This window comes from Ochotona princeps, chromosome 10 (assembly GCF_030435755.1).
Source record: "Ochotona princeps isolate mOchPri1 chromosome 10, mOchPri1.hap1, whole genome shotgun sequence".
NCBI lineage: Eukaryota > Metazoa > Chordata > Mammalia > Lagomorpha > Ochotonidae > Ochotona > Ochotona princeps.
Genome location: NC_080841.1, coordinates 15,956,015 through 15,969,747, shown reverse-complemented (window position 1 = coordinate 15,969,747; position 13,733 = coordinate 15,956,015). Strand labels below are relative to the sequence as shown.

Genomic DNA, 13,733 nt, shown 5'->3' with positions numbered 1-13,733 from the left:
TGCCAGACTGCCAGGTTGCCAGGCCCTGGGAAATGTGCTTGTCTTCTTGCCTCCTTACCACTGGTTCTAACAGACAAAGAATGTGGGACGCTTGAATCGTGGTAAGCTTTTACAGAAAAGCTGTGATCAAAGTTTGAAATTCTAACATTGTTGTTATAACTGCCTCTAGTTACCTTTTTCTACCTAATGTTCTGTTAGAATTGAGCTCAAGTGGGGTTGGGGGTAGAACCATGGCTTAATAGCTAAGCCTTTGCCTGCAGCGCCAGCATCCCACATAAGCACCAGTTCATGTCTGATCTAGTTCCCTGATAATGGTATGGGAAAGCAGCAGAGGATGTTTCAAGTTCTTTGGCCCCTTCACCTGCATGGGAGACCCAGGAGAAGCTCCTGGCTCTTGGCTTTGAAATGACTTAGCTCCGGCCATTATGGCCTTTTTGGAGAGTGAACCAGTGAATGAAAGATCTCTCCATCTCTCTTGTTCTCTCTGTAACTCTGCCTTTCAAATAAAAATGAATAACAAATCCTTAAAGAAGTAAAAGTTGCTTAAGAAAAGAATTAAGATGAAGTGAAGAATTTGAAGAATTCTTTCCTTTATTGTGGCTACTCATTTGCTAAGTGAGAAAGATCATTTCTTGTAGTTTGTATAGAACTCAGGGGCATGAGGGAGTGTCTAGCTCAGTGTAAGGAGACGGGAAGATTCCATCATTTGGAGATTGTTTTGGCTTTTCTCTTAAAGCAACTCCTAGAGAACACAAGTGCCACATGAATTGTGTAAGAGATTATGGTGTCTGTCTGTATTTGTTTCTTCACTTAGGGAGGCCTCTTTTCTCTGGTTGGGCTTCCTTCCCACTGGGAAGCTAGGGCAAGGGTGTTTAATTAGGCCAAATGGGGATGAGCAAAGAATGTGACTGAGTTAGAGGTCAGGAGCAGGTAGGAGTAGAATGCAGATATACTCAGACTAGAGTGTTCTTCCCCCTCTTTAGCTGTGCCAGGAAGGCCTTGGGAGCCTGGCAGCTTGGCCTGGCAGTCAGTGAGGCTTTTGTATAGAGCTGTAGCCAGTGACACCCCACAAGCAGGAACTGTCCTCTCATTTCCCTCCACAGTCCATATTTCTTTTACCTTCCTACAATCTAGAAGGCACTAGGTAACAAGCCCCCGTTTCCCTAGCTGAGTTTTTTTTTTTTAAGATTTATTTATTCTTATTACAAAGTCAGATATACAGAAAGGAAGAGAGGTAGAGAGGAAAATCTTCCGTCCGATGATTCACTACCCAAGTGAGTGCAACAGCCGGTGCTGTGCCGATTCGAAGCCAGGAACCAGGAACTTCCTCCAGGTCTCCCACACGGGTGCAGGATCGCAAAGCATTGGGCCTTCCTCGACTGCTTTCCCAGGCCACAAGCAGGGAGCTGGATGGGAAGTGGGGCTGCCGGGATTAGAACTGGCGCCGATATGGGATCCTGGCACGTTCAAAGCGAGGATTTTAGCCACTAGGCCACGCTGCCGGGCCCCCTAGCTGAGTTTTAAGGGTGAGTTTGTGCTGTTTCCCCAGGAAGAGCCTGCACTGCTTAGCTCCAGGGCACAGGTAACAGTGGCAGTAGCCCTGGCAGCTATCCATGTGTATCATCAGCTGAGCTGTTTGTTTGGCCGACCTGTCTCACAAGTATTTGATTCGTATACCATCTCTCTGCAGTGCACTGCCCTAGTTTATTTCCTTCCAGTTTGCAACCATGCCCTGGCTTTCAAAGTTGCCTAAATTTCAAGTCAGAAATACTTGTACATTTCAGTCCTGCCATTTGCCTGTGGATGGATGTGGAAGATATTGTGCTGAGTGATATAAGCCAGACATAGACAGAGAGACAGAGAGACAGAGAGACAATGCTCTGAGAGACAATGATCTCACATGGAATATACAGAGATAGTGAATTGCTAGGAGTAGAGGAGATATAGGCTAGTGGATAAAAAAAGAGCTTATAGGGTGAGCAAGACTATAGTTAATAACACTGTATTGTACTAAGGGTCTTAGTTTAAGTATATTTTAGCTGTTTTTATCAGAAAAAAGTAATTATGTAATATGACAGATATGCTAACTTGCTTTACTGTCAGTTGTGTCCCATAACATCATGTAGTTACCCTGAAAAACAAAGAATGTAATTGATTCTTTAAAAAAAATAGAAATTTTGGACCCAGCACAATAGTCTAGTGGCTAAAGTCCTCACCTTGCATGTTACAGCATCCCTTATGGGCACTGGTTTGTGTCCTCCACTTTCCTGCTTGTGGCCTGGGAAAGCAATGGATGAAGCCACTGCCCATGATGCTCGCATTCAGTATAGGTACCAGGTTGATTTCCAGCTGCTCTGCTTCAATCCAGCTCTCTGTTGATGTGCCTAGGAGATTGGCAGAACATGGCTTATGTTTTTGGATCCTTGCCACTCACATGCTAGATCTGGATGAAATTCCTGGCTCCTGGCTGTAGCCTGGCCCAGCCATGGTTATTGCAGCAGTATGGGGAACGAACCACTGGATGGAGGATCTTTCTGTGTATATACCTGTTTATGCGAGAGAGTGTATGTATATAAATATGTAACTTTGCCTTCAAATAGCATATTGTTTTTAAGATTTATTTTTTGCTGGAAAGGCAGATTTACAGAAACATGGAGAGACAGAAATATCTTTCATCTGCAGATTCACTCCCCAAATGACTACAATGGCCAGAACTGAGCTAATCAGAAGCCAAGAGCTTCTTTCAGTTCTCCCACATGGTTTCAGGGTCCCAAGGCTTTGGGCCATCCTCTGCTACTTTCCCGAGTCATTAGCAGGAAACTGAATTGGAAAGTGGAGCAATTGGAATATGAAATGGTACCCACATGGGATGCTAGTGCTGACAGGTAGAGGATTAGCCAGTTGAGCCATCATAAAAGCCCCCCTAAATAAATCTTTAAAATAAAAAAAAAGGATTTTTTTAAGAACCTACAGTTGAAATAGAAAGTTCATGAAACTGTACTTTTGTTTCTGTAAAATGCATTATTTTCTTCTCTATTGAATTTTTAAAAAAGATTTATCATTTATTTATTTAAAGGCAGAGTTACAGAGAGAAAGAGAACAAGAGAGAGAAAGAGGTTGATTTCCATCCACTAGTTCACTTCCTTAATGGCCACAGCAACTGGTTTGCACTAGGCTGAAGTGAGGAGCCTGGAGCTTCTTTTGGGTCTTCTGCGTGAGTAAGCTCGGGCTACCCTCTGCCAGCAGACACATTATCAGGGAGTTGGATCAGAAGTATAGCAGCCTGATCTCAAACTGGCATCGCAGGCAGCAGCTTCACCCACTGAACCACATTACCACCCCCTCAACTTTGTTTTGAAAAATGGTGATAAGAATGCACTAGTTGATGCTATAACCTGACACATAGTAACTATAGCTTGGAAAATGCTAAGTAGCTACCACCACTGCCTTAAGTTGGTAGTGCTTTTCTGCATTATTGATTTCTCTGTATCAGCTCATTTTGTGGGCTAGATTTCTAATGCTCATTTACTTTAATACCATGAGCAGGCATAGTATAAGACAGTGTTGGGAAAGCCAGTGTGAGTAGTGTGTGCACCCGTGCATGGGTCTTCCCAGGAGCTCGCTGGGCCTGTCCTGATGTGTGCTAAGCACACCAGCTAAGCCTCAGCTGAGAAGAAACTGGGACAGGATGTTGAGATACCAAATGAATCCTCTCTGCATGGTGTAAATACATATTCTCACTCTTGGCTTAAGGAACCTCCTGCCTGGCATGTTGGTTTTGTTTCATGTGGCTTGTGAGGATTTCTCATCTAGTGTTTCTCTCCGGATCTGCTTTATTCTCCAGTGGTTTTGATGTAAAGCTAATAACAGACCCCAGCGGTTGTTCTAAGTTTAGAACCCCTTGATGCCAAGCCTCAGGGGTCCCTGTGGCCTCTGCGGAATTTGAGCGTTGCCCTTTCACTACTGCTGAACTCTGATCTTGTGAAACACTTCAGAGATGTGCCTCTTACTGCTGGGAGCATTCTCGGTTACCTGGAGGTCTGTGGATGCCGTGAGAAAGCACTTTTTGTTCAGCCTGGGTTCTATTTAGGACCAGTGTGTTAGCTGTGAACAGCCCTTCCAGTTGGTTTGTAAAGAGGGTGGGAAAGAAAAGAAACATTTAGCCAAAGGAAATCAAGCTTGAATTAGGGGAAGCGGGATGTTCATTTTAACCTGTCAAATTATCAAAGCAGAACTTCCCCTGGCCCTCTTATACAATGGTCATTCTCTAATGCATTAAAGTCCTCATAAATTACCCATTTTCAGTTGGGTCTGGATTAGAACAAGTCATAGGGACCCTGCCTGCGGGTTCCGAATCCTCTGAGCTTCTTAACACAGAATTTGACCCCCAAAGAACCCTGTCAAGCTGTGGGTGTCCAAAGCCTCGTAGGGGGATAAAGCAGTGTTTTTCCAACTAGCTCCTGTTTGGCCATCCCCCATTTTCTCTAGTTCTATGTTTAGCTACAAGAATACTTTCCCTCCCCCTTCTCCAAACTCCCTCCTTCCAGCACCCATGTCTCCTTCTCTCTTTTCTTTTTTTCTGGTAGAACACTGTGGCCTGCAATTTCCTCAATCTGTGTTTTGTGTGTGTGTGTTTCCTGCCGACACCTCTAAGACAGTGGAAGTAGTTAAACTTGCCTAGCCCAAGGTGGATCCTGTAGCCAAGCAGTGGCATGTATTGTGGCCGTTACCTAGCTCTAGTTGATCAGCTCTTAGCAACAGCCTATCCCTGCCAGGAGCTTTCTGGCCCCTGGGACAAATGTCCATGTCACCTGGCAGCCAGACTGTCACACCGGTACAAGGTGTTTTCTGGTAGGGAGTATTTCAGAGAGCTGAGTTAAACTAATATTTCTAGACAAGGTCAGTGGTCTTCCAGTAAATTTTAATTTTTTAAAAAAGATTTATTTATTTTTATTGGAAAGGCATATTTGCAGAGAAGCAGAGAAAGATCTTCCACCCTCTGGTTCACTCCCCAACGCCACAATGGCCACAATGGCCACAGCTGAGGCTTTCTGAAGCCAGGAGCTGGAAGCCTCTTTCAGGTCTCCCATGTGGGTACAAGGTCCCAAAAGCATTGGGCCATCTTCTGCTGCACTTCCCAGGCCACAGACACAGAGTTGGATGAGAAGTGGAGGAGTTGGGACATGGACAGATACCCACATGGGATGCTGGTGCTTGCAGGTAAAGGATTAGCCCATTGAGGCAACATGCCAGATCCTCATTTTTTTTTTAAGATGTATTGTTTATTTGAAAGTCAAAGTTACACAGAAAGAGGGAGAAACAGAGTGATCTTACCAAATGACCACAATGGCAGTAGTAGGGAGGGCTAGGCCAAAGACAGGAACCAGGAACTTCTTCCAGGTCTTCCATGTAGGTGCTTGTTCCTAAAAATCCTCCAGTTCTTTCCTAGGCACATTAGACTGGAGCTGGACTGGAGGTGGATTATCTGGGACATGAATCAGCATCCATATGGAATGCTGGTGTTGCAGACAGTGGCTTAACTCATTGTGCCACAGCCTGGGCCTCCAATAAATTTAATTTTTAAAATACTGCTTTTAACTCCAATAAGTTATAGTAGTAAAATTTCTCTTCACAACAGTTGGTATCTATGGATACTGTTTCCTTCTTTTCTGTATCACATGATGCACTTTCTGATTTTTTTTCTGCCAAAAATATTTTCTTTTATACTTCTCTCATGATGCTACCACCAAGGACATTATATTGCTTTGTAGCAAAACCTTTGCTTTGTAGCCAGCACCCACATTTTCATGTGAAATTCTGGGATTGTTAGGGCCTTAGAAGTCACTTTGTCTGTTCTTTATGCTTCTTTCAGAGCTTTCCTGTCACTGGGTCTTCGAGGTTGTTGACATGATTTTTTGTAGTTCAGTGGACCTGGATTCATGTCCTAACTTGGCCATTTAGCAATGTGACTCTTTGCCTGCATTTATTTTGTTGTTAAATATTTACTTATTTTTTAGAAAGGCAACACTAGAGAGACAGAGAGAGATCTTTCTTCTGATGATTCGTTCCCACATGCCTGCAGGAGTCAGGTCTGGGCCAGGCCAAAACTAGAATCCTGAAACTGTCTCTGCATCTCCCACATGAGTGGCAAAGGCACAAGCACTTGGGTCATCTTCCGATGCCTCCCGGGCACATTAGCAGAAAAGTGGATCAGAAATGGGGCAGCCAGGCCTGGCAGTGGCGCTCTGACGTAGCATGGCGATATTGCAGCTGTGGCTTCATGTGCTGCACCACAGTGTTGGCTGCTCTGTGCCTTTGTCTTTTTAATTTTTTTGAAAGACTTGTTTATTTTATTTGAAAGGGTTATAGGGTTACAGGGACAGAGGAAAAGGCAGAGAGAGAAGAGAAAGGAGGGAGAGAGAGAGAGAGAGTAACCTTCTGTCTCTGGTTTGCTCCTAAAATGGCTGCAAGAGCCATGGTGGATGCCAGGAACCCAGGACATCATCCAAAGCTCACATGTGAATTCATTGTGGTGTGAGGCTAAAATGAGAGCTTGTGCTTAAAGCACCCAGCACAGTGTCTGGCACATAATAAACCAGGTCCCTCCATCCTGTGAACAAACACAACAATGTCTTAAAGAAGAACCAGTCCTGTATTCAGTCACCTAAGCCTTCCCCAGCACGCATCTTCTTCACTGGAACTCATCCTGTTGGTCAAGCTTTGGTCCTTCTTGTTGCAGCTTACTTGCAGTTATTATTCTGCTCCTATTATATGCAATGTTCTTACATTTATCATGAAATGAAAAGGAGGGAGATGCTATAAAGTAGTATATAAAAATTAGAAGGTATAGTTTTCCTTTTTTCCCTTTTCTCCTTCCTATTGTTTTTTTTCTCTTTGTAATAACCTGAATAGTTAACATTTTAAAATATTTATTTTCATCTACTTAAAAGGCAGAGTCTCTCTCTCTCTTTCTCTGTCTCTCTCTCTCTGTCTCTCTCTCTCTCTCTCTCTCTCACACACACACACACACACACACACACACACACACATCTTCCATCTGCTGGCTCACTTTCCAAGACCAGGAGCTCAGAGTCCCATCCAGGTCTCTCATATGAGTGGAAAAGGGCCCCGTGTGATCAAGTACCTGAACTGTCATCTGCCACCTCCCATCTCTGCCTGAATGGGAAGCAGACACTGTGATATAGAATACCAGTATCCCAAGCAGTAGCTTAACCTGCTATACCACAAAACCTGCTACTTGTCTCTCCATTGATGACTCTAGGAGGTAATAAGAGAATAAAGATTCTGATTCCTGCTTTTGTCTCTGTCTGTGGTTATCTGGAAGTCTGATTGTTCACATGGCAGAACAAGCAGGGGATATTCAGTATGCTTTTGTTAACTGTCAATTTCCTAGCTCATTGTGGTTTAACGTACAATGAAGATGATGACAATCCTTGAAAGTGTCTGGGTTTTTGCGATTGTGAATATGTTTCCACTTTTAGTGTGGTGGTCTTATGTTCCCTTTGTCTGATTTAGAGCTATGGTTGAGTTTGTTTCCCAGTCTTTTGTCTGACCTCAGAGTTCCACCCTACTGCTTTTGCTAGCAGGAGATAAACTAATGTCTGTACTGTGGTGACTGTTGTGATAACAACTTCATTTTGATTGCTGATGAAGCATTTGAAAGCCTAGAAACATCCAATTGCGTCTCTCCATTGGAGGGTATTGGTATCAAGAGTCAAGTTATTTTCTACAATATAGAAGGAATAAAAAGTATCTTTCTTAATATATAGTTAATGTTTAAAAGTGATAGTTCAGGGAGCCATATAAAAATGAATAATCATCCAGTGAAAAGACAAACAGGAGAAGGCTCTCAGGCACTTGAGAGAATGCACAGGAGGAAGGAGAGCTAGGATGTGGGACAACGATTCAGGTGACTGAGGTTCATGTTTGTGTGAATTACCCATCAAAGGCAGGGCTATTTTATGGAGTTGCATTCTCTTCTGTTTGATATACATCTGAGGCTTCCAAACAGTGGAGAAAGCGGACATCTGTGCCCTACCTGCTTTAGCCTGAGTGTATAACCATTTCCTATTTGAATCAGTGGTTAGTATAATGTTCCATACTCTAATTCAGTTTTTAAAAATGTTCACTTATTTATTTTTATTTATTAAAATGGAGAGAAAGAGACCGCTGTTTCCTATCCCAGATGCCTACAACAGATAGAATAGGACCATGTTGAAACCAGAAGTCAAGAACTCCATGTAGTCTCCCACTTGTATAGCAAGGACCCAGGTACCTGAGCATCATCTGCTGCCTCCAAGACACATTAGCAGGAAGGTGGATCAGAATCAGAGTAGCAGGGACCCAAACCAAACACTGCAATACGGGTGTGACTATCCCAGGTGGTGATTTAATTTGTAGCATGGTGCTCAGACATATAACTGAGTTTCAGTAATGTGCCAGGAGCTACACAGTAAGGAATCTTCACAGTATGAGCCAACGTTCTCTGAAAATGGTTGGTTTTCTCCAGTAACTAATTGCTTCTCGTCATATAAAATATCATTTTGATATTTTGTATATACAAAATCAAAAACATCTTGTGATATTTGTAGAGTAGTAAGCTCCTGTTTCATTTTCTTAATTCTGTCAAAAAAATTTATGGTTAACAGATCAACTTCAATAAATTCCATGGATATATGCAGAATGCATTCTTCAAGAGAAATCTGTCATGATTCCCTAAGGTCCCTTATGCTTCATTCTAGGAATTGAAGCAAAGAGCAATTCCAAATAAATGTGTAGGATGAAAGCTGAACGATAGAAGATCACACATATGCTGACTGAAAGTGGTTTTGAGCAAGTAGTACAGGCATCATTTCTTCCATAATGCATTCCACGTGTCATCTTCATTAGATGCTTACTAAGTGTCAGTCATTGTTCTGGTTGCCAGGATTGCTACCGTGTTCCATGAAATAGACAATCTGACGTCACACTTCTCTCTTAGGCAGCTATAATAGGAACCAATACAATTCTCTCATCCTCTTTGGTTTTTTACTCCTGGTCTCCAGGAGACAGCTCTGACTTCCCTTTTTTGTTTATAACTGTCAGACCTGAGTCATCCCTTCACTGTGAGTATTGCAGAATTGCATATCACATTCCAGTCTAATTTGTACCAGTGCCAGAGTCTCAGCCAGCAGCTCTTTACTTGTTTGCTGACAGTCGTGATGGAGCAGTAAGAGCAAGCACTTGAACTGGGGAGGGAGAAGAGAGTATTTGCTCTCTGTGTTCCACGTATTTTTGTTTATTACAAGAGATATTTAGGAGTGGGCTGCTTTATTTCTGGGTGCCAATATATCAGGCTAAACTCTACTATTAAGAAACCCTGGTTCTGTTTTCTTTTTTAAGTAAATTTATACATATGAGCAAATAAAATAAGCTGATCTCTCAAAAGGTATTGTTTTACTGATAGCTTGGCAACTTTGGCGGATAGCCACAAAGTGACTCTGACAGTGTATTATATAATGTTCAAAAATCCACCAAACAGAGAAGTGAATGAACTTTTCCCTGAAGATTTTCTACATTATACTTAACTTTGATTTTGAATATTTAGGCCTTCTTCTTATAATGAGTTGGATTGATTGGTTGATGAATTTTTAAAATGTATGACTTAGGGTAGCTTTGCAATGTAAAGAATATTTCTGCCCATAATTCTCTAACTTTATGTAGCTTTTCATCTTGGGATTCTTTGCAGTATTTATCTAATTATTATATGTGACAATAATATTAGCATTTATGCAATTTTATGTTTTGTTCTTACCATTTCTTCCCAACTTTTTGAATGTTCCTCTCTGACATGACTCATCTTCTACTGTGTGTGACTCAGGGACGTAAAAGAGGAATTTTTTAAAAAAGATTTATTTATTTTTATTGGAAAATCAGATATACAGAGAGGAGGAGAGACAGAGAGGAAGATCTTCTGTCCAATGATTTACGCCCCAGGTGAGTGCAATGGCCGGAGCTGCACCAATCCAAAGCCAGGAGCCAGGAACTTCTAGGGCTCCCACACGGGTACAGGGTCCCAAGGCCCTGGACCATCCTCGACTGCTTTCCCAGGCCACAGGCAGGGAACTGGATGGGAAGTGGGAACCGGCGTCCATATGGGATCCCAGGGCGTTCAAGGCGAGGACTTCAGCCACTAGGCCACGCTGCCGGGCCCATTTTTGGAACTTCTTTATGCCAGAATTCTGTGCAGGGTTGCTTTTGAGTTTATAGGCCTCTGGAGGCATCAGGAATTTCTGTGATGGTAACATGGGCAGTCAGCCCTGTGTATCTGGAGTGACAGACACAGTGGACCCTGTCTGAAGGCAGAGGAGCAGTTTGTGCTGTGGATGGAAACCCACGCTCCTGGTGTTTTGGAACCACTCAGGAAAGAAGTAGAATGCGAAACAGAAACTATGGGCTGGCAGAAGGACATGGGGATGGTTTATTTACAAATCAAAGGTCATTCTGGAAATTCACCTTAGGAACTTGAGTATATCAGTTAGGATTAGGTTCTGTTGTATATTACAATTCATTAAAAACCAAAATGAAACAAAACAAATCCTGAACTTAAAGAAGACGGGAATTAATTTCAGTTTCTTGTACTTCTTGTACAAGAGCTAGACAACTAATGCCAGCTGTGGCAGCTCCAGGCTCTTTAAAAAAAAAAGATTTATTTTACTATTTTTATTGGAAAGGCAAATTTACAGAGAGAAGGAGATACAGAGAGAAACATCCACTGGTTCACTCCCCAAATGACCACAATGTTCAGAACTAAACCAATCCAAAGCCAAGAGACTCTTCTGTGTCTACTCTGCATGTGCAGGGTAGCAAAGCTTTGGACCATCCTCCACTGCTTTCCCAGGCCACAAGCAAGGAGCTGGATGGGAAGCAAGGCTTCCGGGATTAGAATCAGTGCCCATATGGGATGCTAGCTCATGCAATACAAGGACTTTAGACACTAGGCTATCATGCTGGACCTCAGCTCCAGGATTTTCAGGGACTAGGCTGCCTGCTTTTTGCTTTATCATTTTTACCATTGGCTTCCACTCTCAGGTTTACCAGGTTCTGCTGGAGAACCACTGTTGCTCTAGCTGTCATGCTTTTGTCCTGGCGGAAGGAAGGGCAAGGCTGAAGGACGTACTTCCTGTAGGCCCAGCCTTCCCAAAGAGCTTTCCTGGAAGCCCCATCCACTTACTGGCAACCCCATCCCTCAAGGACACTGCTTTTGCCCAGTGTAGAGGCTAACCACCAAATGAGCAGAGCTTAGACCCTGCCATACCAAGTGGTCATGGGCATTACCAAGACTGTGGAAGATCTGCCGACTCTGAGTAACAGTGTTTGATGAACTTGAATTCTAATATGCCGCTTACAGAGTTGGCTCAACAATATTGAGGATTTACTATGTGTGAAGCACTACAGCTCAGTAATAAACAAAGTAGACTTGGACCCATGCAAACTAATACAAAAAAACAAGGATTGTAAATTAGGTAAATTCAAAATGTGATGTATAATAAGACGGAGAAAGTAAAGAATGTTGGGATTGTGCTGGAAAGACCTCTGTTGGGTATGCCATGATGTGCACAGTGAGATTTCATAGGTGCTTGGAAGTGAACCAGGTTAGGAAACTGGGGAAGGGAGGCTGGCATGGTAGTGCAACAGGCTAATCCTCCACCTGTATGCGCCAGCATCTTCTGTGGGTACCAGTTCATGTTCCAGCTGCTCCACTTCCCATCCAGCTCTCTGCTTTTGACCTGGGAAAGCAGTGGAAGATGGCTCAAGTCCTTGGGCCCCTGAACCCACATGGGAGATCTAGAGGAGGCTCTTGGCACTTGGCTTCAGATCGGCTTGGCTGCAGTCATTGAAGCCAATTGAGAGTGAACCAGCAATGGAAGATCTTTGTCCCTGTTTTTCTCTGTAATCTGCCTTTCCAATAAAAATAAAATAAATCTGGGGAAAAAAGGGTGTTTTAGGAAAGTGGAGGTGGGTCAGGTGAGGAGAAACGTTCCAAACTGATTCACCCCCAGCCCAATCACTTCCGCCACAGTTCCATTCTCTTCTGTGCTTTGTTTTAGTTCTTCACCAGAAGGAATCAGTGGGAATTTCCAAGTGACAAAATGACAGAAATGCTTGGACTGAATATTCTTTTTATCTGTAATAGCTAAATGGACTGCCATGTTCTCTAGTTATTTTTTTATTCTCTCTGAATGAGTGTCTGGCTCCATAGGCTGCCCCAGGAGGTGTTGATAACCAAGCAAGGAGATGGACAAATGATTGGCGTGTAGGGACATCTGGCTGTGCCATGAGAGATGTAGATTTTGGTCTCAGTGTGGGACTATAGGGAAGCGAGGATTGGTTTTGACCTTGAGGTGCTGATACGACCCCTTTTCCATTGCAGGAAGTGGACATCATGGTAGCACCGTGCCAAGGCCTCCGGCCCGCAGTGGATGTTCTGGGCGACTTGGTGAATGATTTCTTGCCTGTGATAACCTATGCACTCCATAAGGATGAACTCTCTGAGAGGGATGAGCAAGAGCTTCAGGAAATCCGAAAGTATTTCTCCTTTCCTGTGTTCTTTTTCAAAGTGCCAAAGCCAGAGATAATAGACTCCTCCCCAAGGAGAGCAGAGAGTGAGAGAGCCCCACTTTATCGCCAGCTAATCGACCTGGGCTATCTCAGCAGCAGTCACTGGAACTGTGTGTCCCCCAGCCAGGATACGAAACCTCAGAGCATGTTGGTGGAGCAGGTCGAGAAGCTGCGACACTTGAGTACATTTTCTCATCAGGTGCTACAGACTCGCCTGGTGGATGCCGCCACGGCCCTGAACCTGGTACATTGCCACTGCCTCGATATCTTTATTAACCAGGCCTTCGACATGCAGCGGGACCTGCAGATCACTCCCAAACGCCTGGAATATACTCGAAAAAAGGAGAATGAGTTGTATGAATCACTCATGAATATTGCCAATAGAAAGCAGGAGGAAATGAAGGATATGATTGTTGAGACACTTAACACCATGAAGGAGGAACTTCTAGAAGATGCAACCAACATGGAATTTAAAGGTAGGCCGCAGAAAACAAGGTAGGATCCTGCGACTACAGAAATCTGTAGCTCTCTCTCTCTCTTCTAAAGACTTAATTTTATCTGAAAGGCAGAGTTACAGAGAGAAGGAGAGACAGAGATCTTCCTTCCATCGATTCACTTCCCAAATGGCTGCAACAGCTGGAGTTGGGCCAATCCAAAGCCAGGAGCCAGGAGTTTCTTCCATGTCTTCCACATGGGTGCAGGGGCCCCAGTGCTGCTGTCCTCCTCTACTGCTCTCTCTGGCCAAAGGCAGGAAGCTGGGTCAGAAATGGAGCAGCCAGAATTTGAACCAGTGCCCATATGGGATGCTGGCACTTGCAGGTAGATGATTAGCAAATTGAGCCATTGTGCTGGCTCTGAAGCTCTCTTTCTGACATTGAGTACATTGATTCTTTTTTTTTTTTTTTGTAAGATTTATTTTATTTTCATTACAAAGTCAGATATACAGAGAAGAGACAGAGAGGAAGATCCTCCGTCCGACGATTCACTCCCCAAGTGACTGCAACGGCTGGTACTGCGCCAATCCGAAGCCGGGAACCTGGAACTTCCTCCAGGTCTCCCACGCGGGTGCAGGGTCCCAAAGCATTGGGCTGTCCTCGACTACTTTCCCAGGC

The 13,733-nt window shown here is 43.6% G+C and overlaps 1 protein-coding gene across 1 annotated transcript in view; it reads left to right on the top strand.

The window, feature by feature from the left end:
• Nucleotides 1-13,733, top strand: part of DSTYK (dual serine/threonine and tyrosine protein kinase) — a 51,912-nt gene that overhangs the window by 22,189 nt on the left and 15,990 nt on the right. Inside the window, exon 3 of the mRNA XM_058669074.1 lies at nucleotides 12,434-13,097. Coding sequence (XP_058525057.1) covers nucleotides 12,434-13,097 — 664 coding nt within the window. The remainder of the gene's footprint in view (nucleotides 1-12,433; nucleotides 13,098-13,733) is intronic.